Source organism: Porites lutea, chromosome 12 (assembly GCF_958299795.1).
Source record: "Porites lutea chromosome 12, jaPorLute2.1, whole genome shotgun sequence".
Taxonomy (NCBI): Eukaryota; Metazoa; Cnidaria; class Anthozoa; order Scleractinia; family Poritidae; genus Porites; species Porites lutea.
In genome coordinates, this window is record NC_133212.1 from 17,684,217 (window position 1) to 17,705,789 (window position 21,573).

A 21,573-nucleotide genomic window follows, 5' to 3' on the forward strand; every position below is an offset into this window, starting at 1 on the left:
AAAAGTTCCGGTCGGGAGAATTATGGGACAAAAAGACATAGAAAACACCAGATTAATTACTTTCAGCGTCTTTGGGACCAAAAGAACTAGTGTCTGTTCCACTTGACTTGAAGGAGATGATATTGTCCGGCTCGACTGCACACGGTCCATTTTTGTTAATTATTGTGGGGTGTGATTGTTACATACTTTGGGGGATAAAAATATAATAATAAACAAAATAAAGATAAAAAAACGAAAAAATACTAAAATATATGTCGAGAGCTCGAGGTCAGAAATATTAAACTAAATACCCAACCACAAAAACGCGTAGGACGCTCGTTGACCGTTCAGATGAAGAGCGAATAACCCCTTTATTACAGTAAATTCAATGTAAATTAAGATTTCAAACATTTCAATCTGAACGTGAGAAAGTTGAATCCTTACATAGTGTCGTAACGTTGCTTCAAGAGTTTCCAAGCTAGGTCTACATTGTTTGTACTCTATACTATTTGTGTAATTACCAGTTTTTAACTTTCTGTTCGAAACGGCTGTGAACAATCGTATTGCATGGGTGAGCCCTTTCAGGGTATTTACATTTTACCATGGCAAAGGCACAGTAAACACCCGCTCATAAGAACCTACTTTTTTCGCGTCTGGCAAAATAGGTTCTTGTAGTTTGGGGTACTTATTGGCAATTTAAGCTAAGTAGGTTCTTAATTAGGTTCTTAGTATTTATGAAGGAGATAATAGATTGAAAATTAACAGAAAAATAAACCATTTAGCTATTGACAATTTTATCTCTACAACCGTCAAAACTGATTACCAAATTTATTTACAGTTTCGTAAAATACGTTCTTGTTACACCTAAATTTACAACGTCAAAGTTACTCTCCTTTATTAGATTATTTATCGTAATTTAACTGAAACCCACATATAAGAACCTGCTTGATCTTGCTTGTCTAAACAGGTCCTTGTATCTTTGTGTACTTAAGTGGCATATTTCTGCCAGGAGGTTTTTAATCCACAGGTTCTTATCCGCTAGTGTTTACTGTATTCCAATTACGTGTGCAAATCCCCCCCCCCCCCCCACAACCGGCCTCTCTGTCCCCTCACCCCTTCTACCAGAAAACCCAAAGCACCCAGTAACGGTTGATATAACTTTAATTCTTGTATTTTTATTCTACCCTAAAGGTTTCACAACTACGAGAGCTGCATGTATGAGGCTACCCTTTGGTGACAACAACAACATAAACGGCGACAACCACTGTGCAGATTGCAATCAAGGAAAGGATGGCCCATCGTTTATTCTTGCTTTGTTTCGCCAAGGTATCGTGTGGTAATGATGTTTACAGAAGCATTCCCTGTTGGCTCAGCTAACTTTGCAGCTACTTCTTTTGACCCGAATTTCTCATTAGTTTGACAACGAAGGTTGTCCTTCTCACTTAAAATTATTTCCTTTACGAATTGGGCACATTCTTCACAGGTCTGCATTGCACCACCAAACTCCTTTTCTATGTTTGCAATGGTCGTATTCATGAGGTCTACGGTCTTAGGGTCCACGTTTGGCGTGCTGCCACGATCTTGTCCCCATTCTAACGCTTTTGGTACGCACGCAGTATGGACAGGCCCTGGTTCCAGCAAACAACATCTACACAACAAAAGACAAAAAGCGAAAGCATGCATTAGTAACTATGATGGCTCTTCAAGATGACGATTTTCATGAGCCGGGAAGCTTGCACGCATATTTCGCTTCCTGACAAAATCAGGAAGAAGTCGTAGTCCAAATTTAACTCTCCTTAATTTTGTTGCTCCTTTGCTGTTTTCTTTGTTTGTTGTAAGCTTTAGGAGACTGGCATTTTCGTGATAACGTCTCCTGACTGCCCAGAGTCCATTTCGTTTGTTTGTGTGTTTTTTTACTTATTCCAGACTACATTAGTATTCCAGGAGTTTTTCATTCAAAAGAGGATGTGAGTGGGGTTAACCGACTAGCGACAAAGGGCGAAAAATATTACTGACTACCGACAAAACGAGTAAAAAATTACCGACTACCGACAGGAAAAATATTAACCGACTACCGACATGGGCTGACATTATCAATATTTGTTTTCAGAGAAAAGAGCATTTTGCATTTTTTTTTTTCTATCCGTTAGGAAGTAACCTCTTTAAAGTTATGACTCATTTGATGGTCTAACAGAAAGAACTTCCTCTTTTGTTGATACGGGTACATTACTACAACTAATATCATAATCACAGAAGCCACACCTTAAAGATGCTACCGACTTTATAAATTTTATTGAAAAGACAAAGATGAAAAAACTGAACGTTTCTTGTTTCGGTCCGAGAAATGCTTAGAATAATCCTCAAAGAAAATTCTTTCCAGCTTAATGAAAAGCACTATATAGTAAAAAACCACGGTACCGCGATGAGCACATACAGCAGTTTCCTTTCCAACATTTTCATGGCCGCATACATAAAAACACAAAGTTTAAGCAAAACCATCTTTAAACCAACTGTTTGAAAAAGCTACATAGATGATATTTTTTCCCTATGGGACATAAGTAAACCAGACATGGTAGATTTCTTCAAATTCACAGATCAAGTAAACTCACTTCACCCTACCGCTCTACTGGCTATCAAATTTACGGCCGAAATATCTGACACTGAGACAATCTTTTTAGACCTGGTTGTATACCAAGGCACAACATTCAACGAAAAATGAGAAAAAGCTATCCTTGACGTAAAGACGAATTTTAAACGGAAACCCTCCAGTATATACTTTTGCACCTCTTACCACCCACCAATTGTTAAAATGGATTTGACAAACAAAAAGCCTTGAGAATCCTACGAACAAACTCCTTTGAGGAAGTATTTCAGATTTCAAAACGCGGTTGATGGACAGAGGCTGGCCACACAATTTTGAAAGAAAAGTTGCCATTAGAAGTAAAACTTACAGAAGGAAAGCAGCGCTCCTGAAACAAAACAACGAGGAAGAAAAAGAAATATTGTCTTTCGTGACACAACACAAGCCCTTCAGTGTCTATCATAAAAGAAGCTTTAATGAAAAAGTGTAATCTCATACAAAACCAACCACTACCTTGCCAACTTAACTTTCGGACGTACCGCAAAATCATACCCCCCACCATGGTACAAGAGGAGGGTAGATGGAACCCCTCCCCAGCGTTTTTGATTTTGCCTTCACTGAAAAGCCTTTGATCTTCTTAACAAGATGAGGTATATTTTATGAATGGTGGCGCTGCTGGAGGCCTGTTACGTCACCAACAATGGTCGCCATCTTTGCTGATATCTTGGATTTTACCAAGAATTAGAAATCAGATTAAAACAGCGAGAAATGGTAATTGCTTGACATGAATAATACCACATAAATTAGCACTCTGCATGATTTTAGCTGCGACATTTTTCTTTTATTGTTGAAAAAAGTTGAAAAAGAAACATACATTTTCACTCAAAATGGCTTGACCACCTGCTACTTATTACGTCATACTTCGTAACCATAGAAACTGATCATCACTGAGCTTGTCTCAAAATGCTCGCGAGGGATAAACGAATATCTACTGAAAACGTCAGGTGCTGATGTTTTATCCTCTTGGAAAAATCCCAGAAAAACCTTAAGGGGGGGGGGGTGGTGTCCACCCCCCACCCCTTGTACGTCCGAGGGTTAAAGTGCTATTTCTTTGAGAAAGGAAAATTATGGGAAAGGACATGCTTGTTAGAGCCAAAACATTAAAGGTATAGATGTGCAGCCTGTCACCCCTTGCAATTTTTCACTAAGAATAATTTAAGCCAGTATCCAAAAGGCTGGAGTCCATTAATTAATTAATTATACTTTTTACTGGCTGTGTACTGTAATCGACAGGGAAACCAAGTTCGCATTTACAATAAAAGGTTTGGTGATCAGTACTCATGATATTCATTTGGCAAACAATGGTGAAATAAACGATCATGTTGTAAAAACAAACAAGAGTTAATGAAGTTCAATCAAATGATGCATTCTTACAAATTTTACTCTTTCCTTAAGGATCAAAGTCTTGAAACTGGGTGAAATACATAAACATATTAATAATTAACTTGCCTTTTTACTTATTAACTGAGATTTTCCGACAAACGACAAAAATCAAAAAGTTTGACCGACTACCGACAAAGAGCGAAAATTTAAACCGACTACCGACAAAGTAAGTGAATTTTAACCGACAACCGACAAGTGGACCCCCCATTCAGACCCTCTCAAAATAGTCGGCGCGTTCGCTCATATTCAGCAGTAAATTCTATTAAAAGTTGCATATTCCTGTTTCAAATGAAAGATTGAAACCTTTCTGCAATGTTTACCTCATAAGGAGTAACGAAGAAATGATAAAATTAACCCAAGGTGAAGTAGTGGAGCTTCACGCGATAATTAGCACCGTGATGAAGGAAATCTGGTTATCAATCTCTGCAAGCAATTTAGGTTTTCACGTGACTGTTCGTACAACCGTTCATCCACCGGACGTTATCAAAGCGGGAAATGGGTAACGAGCGTGGGAAACGGGAAAATGAAAAATGGGAACAATCCAAAATTGGAAATGAAGTTGCCTATAGGTAGGGTTCATCTTAGAGAGAACTGACTGTATATCAGTTACTCGTCTCTGTATTTCTTTGGAGCTCCGCTTTCAGCCTTGGGTAAATCTATATAATTATTGATTGTTTGTCTTTACCTGATATTAAAGTGACGAAGTGTAGGAGCCAAGCTCTCCGTCAGTCCTTCAATTGCAAACTTTGAGGAGCAGTAAGTCTCCACAAAGGGAACCCCGACTATTCCAAAATGACTGCTGTTATTGATGATGAGCCCACTCTGCCTCTCTTTCATGCTGGGTAGGACGGCTTGGATGAGTCTCATGTAACCAAAATAGTTCACTTCGAAAAGCTCCTTTGCTGCATCAATTGGAATGCATTCGAAGGGGATTCCCGTTATCCCAATACCAGCGTTATTGACTGTGGATTGAAAATATTTCATCATGATGAAAGAATCTTAGATAAGCCTGCTGCAGGTAATATTCAGTTGGGAACTACTCCTCTAACTAAATGATTTTAAAGTTCCGCTAAATAACCTGTATGGGAAACATATATTAATCACCTGTAATCCTTAATAAATAAATTATCGGTTCAAGGAATTTCGTAAGAAGTGTACCCGAGATCATAAGGATAGGTCGGAAAAATCATAGCACTTATATCATAATAATAATTTTAATAATGGCGATGATGATAAAATAAAGGATGGTAGATGAGTTACACGTTTTGGTTATTAAAGGGACGTACTCTTTTAAGACAAAAATTATATGTAAAGGGTGGCATGCATGATGAGAGGTCTTACCCGTCTTATGATATCTCTTACAAGTTCCTACTTCCTGTATTTAAAAGATGGGAAGTCTATCTATTATATTCATCTTGCCGAGATGAATATTTAATGTTAACAGTGGGTTTTAACACAGGCGCAATGCCAGATAAATAGGTGGAATACACGGTCAACGTACTAGCACAACACGTCAATTCTTTCGTAACTGTCCACGCTAGAGGCGTAGTATACTTATAAGGCGGTGTAGTTGTTCGTTGGAAGTACTCGCCTTCAGTGACATTGCGGCACTCCACTGAGTGGATTTAAAGTCGTACATCGAGTAACAATCCTTCTTATAAGGATAACATATACTGTGGTCATAAGTTATTTTTTCCGGCCAGTTCATATACAGTTTTGTAATGAGTGCACCCTTGATAGCAGACATAGGATAGGTTGTAACTGTTGTAAAAATCCACTCCTGCATGACTTAATTTATTTTTCTTTCTTACGATAAACATCCATTTGGCGATAGATGACTGATGAATAAATGTCAAAATAACACGGAGTTTATTCATATGCGCTTTTAATACACTCGGAAAAGTGAGGCCCGGGAAAAGAAAAGTCACGGTACTTACACAACACATCAATCTTCCCCTCCATTTCCACCAGTTCTTGTACTGTTTGGCTGACTGATTCATCACTGCACACATCCATCTGTTTGATGATCAATGTGTCTCCCAGATACTCCTTCCCTTCTTCCTCCAGTTGTCCTTTCTTCGCCAGATTTCTCATGGTGGCGTAAACTTTGAACCGTTTATCGGCATCTTTTGCGAGAAGCACAGCGGTAGCGAGTCCTATCCCGCTAGAACAGCCAGAGATCAGCACAATTCGGGGATCCATGATTTTCTTGTTGACGGTAGCTTGGCAAAATAATGTCTAATTGAAGAATTTCTGGCTGTAACGAGCAATCCACAAAGACGATATTATTGTGTAATACGCGTATTGTTGCCGAGCTTTTCACAATGGTATAAAGTCCTCCTTATCTTTCCGCCATAAACTGTGACTGGGTACAAGAAATGTGAATATTATTAAAAATACGATCCTTCGTCGGGCTACTTTCTCCGTGAACCGTACGTTAATTTCTAACAGCTAAAGTAAATTATTAGTTCATCAAGGGAGAAAAGCCTAAATAAATAGACGTCTACGTAAAAGAAAGCTCAACCTAAGTACTGTTGACTTTAAGCGCCCTAATACCAACATGACGTATTTGCTTTTACCAATTGGCATTTGTACAATACAAACGAAGATGTCATCTCCAGTATTTTGACGAACTGTTGAAAGAAAGAGAACAATAAACTAAAAAATTTGAATACCAAATTTCGTAACATCCTTTTTTTTTCCTGCGTCATCGCACGTCTAACGTTTTCAGGCTTGATGAGAGGCAATGCGATGGTCACTTTAGTCCCTGCCAATATGTAACCGGATATTCTTGAAAACGGGGAATTTTTTCCCCCGCTTTCGAAAAAAATACACGCGCGATAAAACGATGGAATTACGACAGCATCCCTTACAGAGCATGCTTGTATAGTACATAACGTATGGCATCATCATATAACGAAAACCTCCGTTTTTGTCCGTCTACATGTAAACAAGAAGTCAGCGATTAACTTTAACTAGTGAAATCCCTACCCTTTCTTATACGTAAGCCTGAAAAAGGTACCCATTCGGCTTAATATTCGCTTCGTGCTGCGATATGGATTTTTTGGCTTTGTTTAGTCCGTTAATTCAAGATTAGAATGAAGCGGCTCAAAAGAGCTCAACTGAGTTGAATTCATGAGAACAGAGGAGAATTCACAAGAAAGTTGACTGGGATTAGTAGATTAATAGACATGTGAAATGAATATTTATTGGGAACTATTACTTATACAGTGAAACCTCTATTAAGCGGACACCCTCGGGATCTTCCCAAGTGTCCGCTTAATAGAGGTTTGTAAAAATTGCGCAACGTTTGTTAAAGATTAACATTCAGCGGTTACTCTGTACTGTGATTAAGTTCCATGTTGCTGAGAAAACTATTAAGGAAGTCGTGCTGTACTTTGCGCAAGACTTTTAAGCGAATTAATTGATCGCGGATGACAATTATATATACTGCCGGATATCGGTCTAATCTACAGTTTATTGACAGTTAAATGTATTGACTTATCTTTATTAATCGACTACAGTACGTATTTCAAGGAAATAACCCAATACTACTATTATCAATTCAGTCTTGCGTCCGCTTAATAGAAGTTTTTAACAGTAGAAATTGGCCAAATACGATTTATTTTAGTGCCCGCGTCCGCTTAATAGAGGTATCCGCTGAAAAGGGGATCGTTATAAAGGGAAACATAAGACGTTAATTTCGGGACCCAGCTTTGTGTCCGCTTAATAGAGGGGTTTCACCGTATATGGACCCCTCTTCAACCGAATAAATGGTCGACTCCAGCCCGTATCTTTTTTTTGTTTTTGTTTTGTTTTGTTTTTTTTGACGTTATATAAAAAATTGTGAGCATTTTCACTCACGTTTCCAGCATCTATGCAAATTTATTGGAAACTGAAGAAAGCTTTTACATAACAAAAGAGTTCAACTCCTACAGGATCGGTTTGGAACACCAACATGGCCGCCGTTTCATTACATTTCATCAGATAGGACTAAATAAAAAATTCAATAAAATGCCCGTTTTGGTTTTTGATGGAAAATTCGTGTTGCAGTGATTTCAGGTGAGGGCACTCTGCATGTGCAAAAGCGCTGCAGCCTGAAACCTTTTAAACCTTCTTAATATGACAACAAAACAAGTAGAAACATCAATAACAATAAATGCAACAGCAAGAAGTATCTTTATTTGAACAACCATGAATTCATATGTACAGTATTTTCAAAGGTATATCCCCTTTGCCTTCACCATAGAAGGAAGCAGACACCCCCTCCCCCACCCCACCCCACTTTCATATCTTATTCATTTTCTTTCTTTTTTTCTTTTTTTAGCTATGTAAAGAAGTCGCTCTCTTCCCACCCTACCCCGCTTTCATCCATTTTCTTTCACTATACGAGACAGTCACCCCCTTCCCACCCTACACCGTTTTCATACATTTTCTTTCACTATACGAAACAGTCACTCCCTCCCCACCCTACCCCGCTTTCATCCATTGTCTTTCACTATACGAATCTGTCATACCCTCCCCACCCTACCCCGCTTTCATCTATTTCCTTTCACTATACAAATCTGTCATACCCTCCCCACCCTACCCCGCTTTCATCTACTCTCTCTTAGGATAAGAAACAGTAACTCCCTCCCCACCCTATCCCCTGCTTTCATCTATTTCGCTTTCATCTATTATCTCTGGCTATACGAAGCAGTCACCCACCCCCCCCCCCCCCAACAAAAACGTCAAACGGTCAGTAGCAAATTACACTTGCAAAATGATAGATAAAATTAACATCACGATCATAGAACATCCACTTTCACCATTGTGTTTTGCTGAAGTTGAGCATGCGCGGTGAACTGGCACCACAACAATTGCTGTAGCCATAAAGGTTTCCGTCTGACTGTTGGTGCTCAGATCCTATGCAAGGCTGCCACACAGGAAAGGAGAGAGGACTGGGCTGAACAAGTAGCGATGGTGGTGGTATAAAAAGCCCAGTTCGAGTCGCATCTACCGTTTTCATTTGCTTTCGCCATTTGAATCGCCTGTTCTTAAACCAGGTCTGAGAAATGAAAGCAAACAAGATTATTGATGATGATGGTGATGATGATGATGATGATGATGACGATGATAATGATGATGATAATAACAAACTAGTAAAAATAGTGCTATCTTCCCGCATCTATTCATCTGGTAACTAACAGTTTTACGACCTATCCATTTGACATGCCTGTTCCAGTAGACATGATTATACATGCTAACTAAGTGAAAGTGTATAATCTAAAACGCATAGATCTCTTGGTTGATGTATGTCAGAAATAACTGGCTCATTCATCTTAGGCGAGATTTTTCCAGGCTTTCAATTAGTCTTACTACCACTCACCAGCTAACGGCTGAGGCAACCCCTACTAGTCCGCTGGTACCTAAAACAAGTTTGCTACTAGTACTTCTACTAGTTCTCCTACTACTGTTACCACTATCACTACCACTATCACTCACGCTTTTACTGTCGCACTGCAACAGTCTCTTCCACCACACTGCTAAATCACTACCACGACCGCCACCACTACCAGTTCTACTACAACTAGAACCTCTATCAGTTTTACTACTACCACTACCGTAACCGTTACCACTACCACCACTACCACTACTACTACAACTACCACCACCAACACTAACACCACCATTCCCACCACCATTACCACTACTTTTACCACTTCCCCACTACTACCACCACCACTACAAGTTCTACTACCACCTGCACTTCTATCACTATACCACTACCACTGAAACAACCACTGCCACCACCAGTACCAGTTTTAATACTACTAGCACACCAGTCACATTAAACTACCATTGCCACAACCACTACCACTAGCTCGAACGAGACTTCCATTACCACCACCGGCTGATACTACTGTAACCACTGCAAGCTCTACTACCAGCAGCATTTCCACTATCATGACCATTACCACTACCGCCACCACGATCACCAGCCTTACGAATGCCACTATTGCAACAGTATTCACTTCAACATTGTCCATATCTTCCAAGATCTCAGTCATCTTACATAATGGATGGAAAATAGAAAGGAAACTTTAACCTTACCTGCACAGTAATAGGTGAAAGTCCAAGTTTGAAGGCAAGTTCATCTCGCTCCTCGGCCGTTACGTACAGAGAGGCATTAAACGACTGCTCCAAGACAACCTTTTGGTAGATTGAAAATTGAGTGCGGCTGACTTTCGGCTTGTTCAATGAAACATCCTGGGTCGAAGTACTGACAGGTTGGGTCAATTCAGTATCTAAACGGTGAAGAATCATGATGTTTACCTGATCAAGTCGCTTATCGTAAGTTGTCGTTAAGTGTTATTAATATTGAGCGGTATGGTCTGAGGTGAAAAAAGTGACCTGAATAAAACAACAACAACAACAACGAACAACGAAAAACAAAAGCCGTCAGAAGAGCTTCGCTTGCATAAAGCAATTTTGAATGATAAACCATCTCTGGTTGATGATTGCCCGAAGAATGTAGTGAACTAAAGTTATGCAGTGAAACCAACTTGTCTCCAGATAAATTTTAGGAAAAGGTACAAACAAATATAACAAAAAATGGAGAGAAAAATTGTCCGATCTTAAAACATCGTACGTTCGAAAAAGCACACTAAAAGAAATATGCCTGTTCTTGTACACCGACAAATTTTTGCTTTGAGAGTTGTCTGGCAACAGATTTCGTTGTTTCAGGTCGCAACAGCGTGTTGCAGAAAGTCGAAAAAGCAAGACAAAAATTGTTTTCCTAATACCAGGTGCCTTAAAATGGTTGGCTAGGCAATATTTTGACTATTGAATCATTTTTGTCATTTTTGTTTTTTGTTCAATGTCTTCTTTTTTTTTAAGATTCTTACCTTCATGAATGAGCGGCTCTGGATACTTATCGTTCACCATTTCATCAATGACAGCGAGAGATCTTTTCCCAGGAGTGAAAAAATTATGTGCCATTTTTTCAAGTGATCAATGTTGATGTCTGTGTTCAATTCCAGTTAACTTAAACTGTTGTTGAAATAACTATTCGCTCTGCATTTTATTTGCGTTTCATAGGCCTCACCGGCCTTATCGTCATTGGCTTGCCTAACAGTGACGGGGAAACAAGTGGAACTTTTGTTTTTCTGCTTCTCAGCGGTCCCTTTTCATGACGCACAGGGATACTGGTCTCCAAAACAAACTATTTCAAGTATTTTTTTTTCTTTGATCACAGATTGCTAGGTAGGAAGAGAAAAGTTTGATAAAATAAGTTTGCCTTTGTGTTTTTTTTTTTAAATTTATTTTGTCTTTCAGCTCTCCCGATCGTGTTTGTAATCCGAATGGGGAAGATTTCAAGAGCTGTTTTTTGAACATCAAGAATTTCGTGTATTGCTGGTTGTGTCATTCAGTGTTAATTAAAGGTATTTCAACGAACCAATCGTGTTCAGTCGGTTCGATATCAAAGGGCTTTGGTTAATTAAGGGTGGCGTTGACAAATGACGAGTCTTGCTAGGTGTGTCACTTGTTAATTAAAGGTATTTCAGTGGGCCAATCGTGCTCAGTCGGTTGGGTATCGAGGGGCTTTTGTTAATCAGGGGTCGCTTTGAAAAATAACGAGTGTTGCTGGGTGTGTCATTTGTTAATTAAAGGTATTTCAATTGGCCAATCGCGCTCAGTCGGTTGGATATCGAGGGGCTTTTGTTAATCAAGGGTCGCTTTGACAAATAACGAGTGTCGCTGGGTGCGTCATTTGTTAATTAAGGGTATTTTAATGAGCCAATCGTGCTCAGACAGTTGGATATCAAAAGACGTTTGGCTAATTAAGGGTCGCGTTGACAAATAACAAGTGTTGCTGGGTGCGTCATTTGTTAATTAAGGGTATTTCAATGGGCCAATCGTGCTCAGACGGTTGGATATCAAAAGACGTTTGGCTAATTAAGGGTCGCGTTGACAAATAACAAGTGTTACTGGGTGCGTCATTTGTTAATTAAAGGTATTTCAATGGGCCAATCGGGCTCAGTCGGCTAGTTATCAAGGGGCTATCATGGTTAATTAAACGGGGTCACGTTGAAAAATAGCGAGAGTTGCGACCAACCAATCATGTTCAGTCGATTGACGTCAAAGGAATAGTTAATTAAAAGGCACGTCATTTAAAAATGACGGATATTACATTTAACCAATCATGTTCAGTCGCTTTAGCATTAAAGGGCTAGTTAATTAAAGGAAACGTCATTTGCAAATTAGGGGTATTACATTTAACCAATCACTTTCAGTCGCTTTAGCATCAAAGGACTAGTTAATTAAAGGATATCTCATTTAAGAATGAGGGGTATTACGCGTAACCAATCATGTTCAATCGCTTTAGCATCAAAGGACTAGTTAATTAATCGATACGTCATTTAAAAATGAGGGGTACTACATTTAACCAATAATATTCAATTGTTTGAACATCAAGGGTCTTTGCATATTTAAAGATGACGTTAATAAAAAATGAGGGGCATCACAATCGACCAATCTTTTCAGTCGCTTGACATCAAAGGGCTAGTTAATCAAAGGGTACGTCTTTTAAAAATGGGCGAATTTCAACCGTTTTGGCATTTTCTGGCCAAGTAAATTTGGTTGTTGTTTATGCTCAAAGGTCGACTGTCCCGGAAAAAATGGTACTTTGCTTCGGAAAATCGCCTTCTGATACTTGTGGAGCGGTTTTCTGTTCACTGTCTGGCTATAAAAACCCAAAACTGCCCAAAACGCCGCTCATAGGTCGAGTAGCCTGCGTACATGTAGCTGGCGGGTTTACCGAGCGAGCGCTGTTGTTTTTGGGGGCGGAGCCTCTTGTTATTGTCAGTACAGATACTGTCTGGCTATAAAAAGCCAAAACTGCCTAAAACGTCTTTCATAGGTCGAGGAGCCTGCGTACATGTAGCTGGCGGGAAAAGCGAGCGAGCGCTGTTGTTTTTGGCGGCGGAGCCTCTTCTTACTGTCTGTATAGGTACGAAGTAAACAAATAATGCTGAGGGGTCAAAACCGTGTCTAGCATGTCCTTTTATTTTGTTTGTGCACAGTCAAACCCCGCTTTACTGACACCCACTTAATATGGACACTAACCAATCTCATTATCACGGACAGTTTGCTTTGTCCCTGGGGAAAGAAAGTCCTCACTTTTTCTCTAAATTCAAACTGCTTGATACGGACCCCGTTAATACCAGGGCTGCGCTCTAACAGAGCCCAGTGGCCCCTGGCTCCCAACATTTGCTCTCAAGCGACTAGGAAATCTTATTTTTTTTTCACACAAATCATATGCTGGGCACCTTAGAGTTTCCAGTTTGAGAGGACTGGGCACCCTTCGTTTTCCTTAGAACACTGCCTTGAATACGGACACTTTCTAGGGTCCCCTGAATCTCCGTGTTAACGCGGTTTGACTGTATTTGTTCTTTTCCTTTGAAATATAGAGTGTTACATGTGTACTTGAAAATTGGATGTTTTCTCCATACGAGGAAAGTAAAAGCGAACAACAACAACAGCAAAGAACATATTTATTATTCTGGACAGAATTTTTGGCTTATTAGATCCACTGATTTATACCCCGTGGCATCTGCAAATCTAGCAGCAATTTCCTCCGAATAAAACTCTTTACTTGGCTGAAAACGGAAATTGGTATTTTCGCTAAGAATGATTTCTCGCACGGAGTCTGCAACTTCTAAAGGTGACAGAACTACTTTTTCGTGAAAAATCCCACCTATCCTTCCCAGCAATCCTTGCCAGATATCGCGGGTCTTCTGGTCAGCGGTTGTTAGATCAATGTTCTTTGTTCTTTCAGCGTTACATTCGCCAACCGCCGAGCTGACAGGGCCTGGTTCAAGAAGGGTGCACCTTTTAATTTAAAAGAAACACTGCATGAGAGTTTTCTTAAAAGCTCTATATAGCTAATAACACCAGAGGTTTAGTTCAATGATAAGGTGAGTGCTGGCTTGGAGGAATAGCAAGTTGGTACTGGTAAAAATGGCTAAGATTTTTGTAGTGAAGAATAAGAGTACAAGGGTTATCATTTCCTTATTTAATCCCCATTGGGTCTAATAATTAAAGAATGCTGATAGCAACTGGTTTAAGCCCAATATCTAGATACAAATTCTCCAGACTGATCTCCATATATTTCCTTACAGAACTACAGTCTTAGACAAAAATAGTTGGGACACTTCCGCCCAACACGTTTTTTTTTTTTTTCACTTCTGGCCCTTCTCTTCGTCCTCCCAATGTTGTTTATTGCAGTTAACTCACCAAAACTTGCGCACCAACATTGGAAGGGCAAAATGACTGCAAAGTGTCCCAACCATATCGACTGCTAGCTGAGAGAAATTCATAAAGGATCAAAGCATTGTCTCTTTAATAATCGTGTTATCAATTCTCGTGACTTTTTCTTTTGATGATGTATGGATATTGTTAGGTGAAAAATGATGTTGGTCACTCTTGGGAGTTAATAGCAGTGGTTGGTGATTTGTAGAAGTTGTTGTTACCTGATGTTAAACTGCTGCAGTGTAGGAACCAATGATTCTGTCAGCCCCTCAACAGCAAACTTAGATGCACAGTAGATTTCAAAGAAGGGAGTACCTATAATTGCAAAGGTGCTGGTGTTGTTGATGATGTGCCCGCTTTGTCTTGCTTTCATGCCTGGCAGCACGGCCTGGATCAGACGCAGGGTACCAAAGAAATTGATATCAAATGTTTCCTTGGCAAGGTCCATGGGGACGCAATCAAACACTGACATAAGAGGCACACCGGCATTGTTAACTGTGAAAAGAGGGAATTGGGTGGGATAAGTCAGATGGTGATAGGGCGGAAAGGATACCTTTAATGCACCGACCCCTTGTCTACTGCTTATGACTTTGAACAAAATCTATAGACCTCTTTCATAATGGCGGCCTGTTAATATATTCTTTTATTTGTATGATAATTAGCCTTTCTGATCTTGTTAGCATGTGCAAAATACAAAAGATTCTTACTTTCAAATGAGGTCAGAAAGGCTAATTGTCATTCATATAAAAGAATATATAAATAGGTTGCCATTATGAAAGAGGACTATTACTCACACCCTGCCCGCTCACCCTCCTTAAAAATGAATTTATGACAATAATAATAAGACGAAGAAGACTATTGTTATTATTATTATTATTATTATTATTATTATTATTATTATTACTATAATTATTATATATTTTACACCATATATCAAAATCAGCGTTACTTAATCTTATTTATTTCTCATAAACCTTTCATAAGAAGCCGCAGTAAAACTTCATTAAAAATATGTAGAGGATATTACACGGTGGCGCGAAGATATGAATTTTATTTTCGAGTGGCAAAACAATATTTTATGAACAGGCGCAGCAAGTGAGTAAAATATTGTTTTTGCCTCGAGAAAATAAAATTCATATCTTCAAGCCGCCGTGTAATGTTCTTTTTATTATATAGACAAAAAGACATTGATAAAATAAGAGATTTTTATTTGCCGAAAAGTAATTGTGACCGCTCAAATTTACAGTACAGCAATATAAGACATCGCTTACAATAATCTTGAGAATTAACACTGAACTGAATAGGGTTCTACAATGACAAAATATAAGCAAAGCTTTGAAAAATGTGTAATTAAAATTTAAAGGACGCAAGACGCCTACAAATTTTGGAGGGAAATTACGTCATCGATAAACTCGCGTGTGAGATTATGGAAAATAAACCACTCGGGTCCCGGATGCAGTTTTTATGAATTTTACGAGTGGTATATTTTCCAGTAAAACACTCATGTCTATATAATAAATACATATATTTCTAAACTGATGTTAATCTTCACACAAATTCTCAGAAAATTGATAAGATACGTAAGTGTGGAAAGTTATCTATTCAATGGTCAGTGCATGGCCGGCCTCCTTCCAAGGGAGACCGCTCAACATCTTCTACGAAGCTGGCCTGCAGGCCACCTTTCTTTGTGTCGTCATGCAAAGCTGCTTATCATACCCTCCTCAACCATGGAACGTCACAAATAACGGATGCGTTGCTACTCACACTTAAAAACTGTAAACAGATTGAAATACCTTTTAAACTAACTATTCAGTTACATCGTTCACGTGGTCCCTGTGTTGTATTGCGTGACTCTTCGCAAATTTGAATTAATTATTTTACCCAGAAAGATGTTGTCTTAGGAATTTTAAATTTCGGCCGTATCATCGTCTACCCTAGAGTTTGAGTTACTATGAAGTTTATCTGTATGTATGTATGTATGTATGTATGTATGTATGTATAGTAAAATTAGTTTTTAAAAGTTACACAGATGAAAAGTCAACTTTCGCGTGATTGTGGATGGTCAGTATTGAGCACACGGCATTTTATAACCACAAATTTATGTATCAATGGTGCGAATAAATACCGGTAATTCAATTTACCTACTCACACAATATGTCGATTCTTCCTTCAGCATCCATCACGTCTTTAACAGCCGTCGTGACTGATTCATCACTGCACACGTCCATCTGTTTAATAATCAAAGTGTCTCCAAGTTGCTCCTTCCCTTCTTCCTCCAGTTGTCCTTTCTTCGCCAGATTTCGCATGGTGGCGTAAACCTTGAAGCGTTTCTCGGCATCTTTAGCGAGAAGCACAGCGGTAGCGAGTCCTATGCCGCTGGAACAACCAGAGATAAGCACGATTCTCGCAGACATGTTGAGGCCACTGAAGCACTTTTCAATCGGCTGGTTTGTGCAACACTGTCAGCCTCGCATTGAAGCAACTTATTGCGTGACGGTCACGCAAAAATGCCTCACACCTTTCCGAAAACTCGAGGTTACGGTTCGAAATAACACATAAAGCAGACGAGTTACTTCTTTGCAATGGTAGATTTCCAATTTTCCAGGGGCAGACATTTTTTTAAAGGGAAAAAAAAAAAGGATTCCTAAAAATCTTATTGAATTCTGCAAAAAAGGTTTTGTCCCATTGAAGCAAATGACTCGAAAATTTTACCAAACAGGAACCCATCAAATTGACGGGCTCCTGTAGCAAAATATCAGAGCGCATCTGTGCTTTGAAAAACAGAGGAGAACATATCGAACAGGTCACAGGAGGTGTAATGCCCTTGTGTAGGGCCGTTCCTGATTGGGTGATAGGGATCCCTGATTGGGATTAGTCTCGTAGGGATCACCTCTTTCAACATGGTAAATCCCTGGTTGCGTGCGGGCTTCCACGTTCCTCTCGCGCCCCACCCTTACTTGTTCCGCGCAGGCCGCAAATATCACAAACAATTTTACAAACACTTGTGTAACGACCACTATCTTTTATTGTAAACTTCAGACCTGAAAGAGTCGACAGTCATTAAACATACAATGCTCTATTTCAATGCTGAATGATCTTTGGAACGACTTATTCCTTATCAAGATACTTCTTTTTCAGTAATTCAACAACATCATTTCCAGTTGGATCAGGAAGTTTGGCCCTCACCTCATCGGGGTTAAAGCTCGCATTTGATTGGTAGCGTAGGTTAGGCTTTTCACTTAAAATTATATTCTTTACAATTCCTGCGAGCTCGTTTGGACTTTGAAATTTATCGAAAAGCTGCTCCATGTTCCCTCCGAGCGCCTTCTGTAGCTCCATGCTCCTCTGGTCAGCGGGTTTCACGTCGTAGTTCTTGACCCAGGTCCCCATACTGTCCATCACTGCAGTCCCCACAAGGCCTGGTTCGAGCAAAGAACACCTTTGATAATAATAATAACAATAACGATAATAAATGGTCAAACTAGTTTCACATTTCTAGGATTACATATTTCGAACCAATTTTGAGCCAGAGTTACACCTCTCTTTTTTTAACTGTTCAACTTTTCGTTAGGCACGAATTTAAATAAATTTGATGACCACTTGGGCCAATAACCCTGAGCGTGTCTAGCTGAGCGTTTTCATGCATAAATTACCAGTTTTTTCTAGTTTTAGATCGATTTTGGCGGGAATCTGGAACAACGCGTTCGTTATAAAAACCTGTCCACAGAAAGATTTAAGAATTATAACACGACGTTTCGGGGTCCTCATGACTCCATTCAGTATCAAGGAAGAAAAATATTTAGACCAGAAAATGACAGTTTTGACGTTTTAATGTGACTTTCTTTTTGCACATCTTATTAATCGATGTGTACGCATGCGGAGGGGAGGTTCCATTTTAGGGCAAAATACTCTAAAATGTGATATTGATCAGTAGATTCAATGATTGATTGATTGATGGATGGATGGATTAAATGACTGATTGATTGATTGATTGATTGATTCACTGATTGTTTGAATAATTGATGAATGGATGGATGGATCGATGCAGGATGGATGGATTAATACGTGGAAGCTTAAACGTTTCGCTAGTCCCCTACCTGATATTAAAGTGAAGTAGCAATGGGGCTAGAGCTTCAGTAAGTCCCTCAATGGCAAACTTTGAAGAACAATATAGCTCATTGAAAGGCAGCCCAACAAAACCGTAGTGGCTACTGTTGTTGATTATGTGTCCAGCCTGCTTCGATTTCATACCTGGCAGCACAGCTTGGATGAGCCTTAGAGCACCAAAGAAGTTGACTTCATACAGGTCTTTCGCCATTTTCATAGGCGTGCATTCCAGTACAGATGTCAAAGCCATGCCAGCATTGTTAACTGTTACAAGAAAGAATACATGTAGCAGTTATTGAAAGGCCTTGGGGTCGGCGAAAAAAATACATTTTTTTACTCACAGTATTCACTTACAGCTTTGGCACAGTGACGAGAATATGGCTAACTCTTTTTATAACTTACATCACTCAAGCTCGTCTCCAGAACATCAATATCATGGGAATCCTTATCAGTTACTGTAGTATGCTTATTAAAAACAAGTGAAGTCAAAGTGCAGTATGGAGAATATGCTTGTTGATGTCAAGGGTTAAAGGTTTAAGAAAAACTAATGAAAGCGTCAAATTCGAGTGATGTAGATTCTTTTTGTTATGTTAAATGGGGGCGCTGTTTTTGTTTATAAATCGTCTGCGGATTTGACTTCTACGAAATGTTTTCTTCAGATTCCGTTGCTTTGCATTCCGATCTGTAGGTATAACCTATAGAAACTTGACCCCTGCCAACATCCTCCGAACTCAGTTATCGGTCAAGGACTGGTGAAGTGATTGTCGAAAAACAAGTTTTGTTGTTTTATTCACTTAGAAGTAATTTAAATTTGTTAATTGGTGCAACAGACACTTCACGGCATAATGAAAAGACAAGGACTTGTGCAGTCCTTTAGAAACGCTTTGAATTAGAGCGTGGTGTAATTAAGCTGCGACGAGAGGATAACTTTTTCATTTGTTATCCAATGAGTATTCTAAAAACTTTAATAAGGTATTAACATATGAAATGACACGAATCAGTGAGCTACTCAAAAAATCAACAGCTCATTATATAAGAATCGCTTTGTTCGAGTCGGAAGTCAGTGTCAAAGTATCAGAACTATAATATTATACTCACACAACACATCAATTTTGCCTTCAATTTCCATCACTTCTTGCACGGCCTTCGTGACTGATTCATCGCTGCAAACGTCCATCTGTTTGATAATCAAAGTGTCCCCAAGTTGATCCTGTCCCTCTTCCTCCAGTTGTCCTTTCTTCGCCAGATTTCTCATGGTGGCGTAAACCTTGAAGCGTTTCTCAGTATCTTTAGCGAGAAGCACAGCGGTAGCGAGTCCAATGCCGCTGGAACAACCAGAGATGAGCACGACTTGAGGAGCCATTGCATATGATTGTTTTTATATGCGCTATATGCACACAACCTCAAGTCACGCTTAAACATTGTGGCCAATGAGATGGAACTACCGCACGTGACTTAGTTCAACCCAATTTTGAAGCAGCACTGATTATTGATGCTTACTTACTCATCAAAGGTTAAATCTGGCTGTTGTACAGACTAATCGCATGAATCAGTGATTTTGAAATGTGAGTGCGCCAAGTCTAGATTTTGAGATAATCTGTTCGATTTGAATTAAGGGGAATCGGACTGAAAACTTAAGTGGAGAAATCAGTAGGCTCGATCCAGTGGCCGCTCTCTCCGATCTGGTCTTGGCTTTCCTCGTAATCCCTTTCGGGGGATGAACGCATTCTCATTTCCCGAACAGCGGCTGGTAATCGAGGGTCCCCGATAGGTTTTTCGGGATACGGGATCTCCCTTATTTGAATCTCGGGATTCGGGATTTTACAGCCAAATCAGGGAGAGAGTCGGAATTGAAAGTATGCGGAGGAGGTGGGATGCCAAAAATAACCCTAGCTCAGGATTATGGGATTGCTCGATATTTTGGGTCGGGATTACGGGATTGAAAACCCCTATTGCGGACCCTCCAAGTCGAGCCCAACAAATTACCCAGTCTGGATAAGCACTTTCTTGTTAATTTTCACCAGCTGCACTGATTCAGGGAGTATGGGCGGTTACGACTCGAAAAATGATTGTGAAACGTTCAAAATTGATGAAAGCAAATGATTATAAATATTTTTGTGTTATCAAGACCAAAAGGAGTGTTCCTAACAGTACAGTTCTTTAAACCCCGGCGTCTAACAAAACAAAATTTTTTCCTACTCGACCGATCTCAATTCCAAGCTCGAAAAGAATGTGATTTTGCCCAGGAAAGAGGAATTTTGCAGATAAAACCAAGTCAGCAAGACTGATGCCGCGACCAAAAAACTTCGCAATATGGCTACTTTGGTAGTGTATGATTTCTTAGGATTAAGTTTTGAAACCTCGAAGCGTTTTAGCTGGATAGATATGGGATTTAAAAAAATAATGAAATATCATTGAAGGATCAAGAAGGAAGTTTGTCAAAAAAAATGGTAATAATAACCGCCACCATATTGATGATGATCATGACGATGACGACGTCCACGACGACGACGACGACGACGACGACGACGATGATGATGACAACGACGACGACGACGACGAAAACGACGATGATGATGATGATGATGAAAACGACGACGACGACAACGACGATGATGATGCTGATGACGACCGCGACGACGATGATGATGATGACGACGACCACGACGATGATGATGATGATGATAATGATAATTACATTTCTGTTATCACCACGAGAAATGTAAGTGGCTAACAAAGTTAGTCTAAATTACAGTGCTTTCAACGGCTACCAGATAATCCGGGAGACTCAAGGGCCCAGTTGTTCGAAGACCGATTAGCTAAAACCCGGGGTTAAACATGTTAATTTTTGACCAAGGTTTCTTTCTCTTTTGTTCAAATTTTCGCAAATTTTTTAGAGCATCAACTCACCAAAGTGCAGACAAAAAGAATTAAACTGAATTTGCTTTTTTAGTTTTCATATCTGAATTCAAATTTCGCACTATAAACCCTGTGCTATCTTAACCCAGAAACACTTGTGAAGGCAAAACCACAACGACAAACCTGAGTGAGGGTCAGCCGGATCTTTAGTAGACCTGGATCAGTAAAATCTTGACTACCAAATTTTAAAATTAAAACAGTAAACTGATCCTTAAGGCAGGAAGGGTGATGGAAAAATTTAGAAAGAAAAT

The 21,573-nt window shown here is 39.5% G+C and overlaps 3 protein-coding genes across 3 annotated transcripts; all 3 read right to left on the reverse strand.

The window, feature by feature from the left end:
- Positions 1-1,110: 1,110 nt before the first annotated feature.
- Positions 1,111-6,410, reverse strand: LOC140921228 (retinol dehydrogenase 8-like). Its single transcript, XM_073371207.1, has 3 exons — positions 5,941-6,410; positions 4,689-4,965; positions 1,111-1,627 (listed from the first exon to the last, which is right to left on the reverse strand). Exons 1-3 carry the CDS (start codon positions 6,203-6,205, stop codon positions 1,282-1,284), a joined length of 888 nt encoding a protein of 295 aa, XP_073227308.1. The 5' UTR covers positions 6,206-6,410; the 3' UTR covers positions 1,111-1,281.
- Positions 6,411-13,522: 7,112 nt separating this feature from the next.
- Positions 13,523-16,735, reverse strand: LOC140954046 (retinol dehydrogenase 8-like). The gene is made up of 3 exons (XM_073403443.1): positions 16,446-16,735; positions 14,518-14,791; positions 13,523-13,876 (listed from the first exon to the last, which is right to left on the reverse strand). The coding sequence occupies exons 1-3, from the start codon at positions 16,708-16,710 to the stop codon at positions 13,543-13,545; spliced, it is 873 nt and encodes a 290-aa protein (XP_073259544.1). The 5' UTR covers positions 16,711-16,735; the 3' UTR covers positions 13,523-13,542.
- A 551-nt stretch (positions 16,736-17,286) lies between these two features.
- On the reverse strand, positions 17,287-19,819 carry LOC140921262 (retinol dehydrogenase 8-like). Its single transcript, XM_073371248.1, has 3 exons — positions 19,502-19,819; positions 18,394-18,667; positions 17,287-17,735 (listed from the first exon to the last, which is right to left on the reverse strand). The coding sequence occupies exons 1-3, from the start codon at positions 19,764-19,766 to the stop codon at positions 17,405-17,407; spliced, it is 870 nt and encodes a 289-aa protein (XP_073227349.1). The 5' UTR covers positions 19,767-19,819; the 3' UTR covers positions 17,287-17,404.
- Between the last annotated feature and the right edge of the window lie 1,754 nt (positions 19,820-21,573).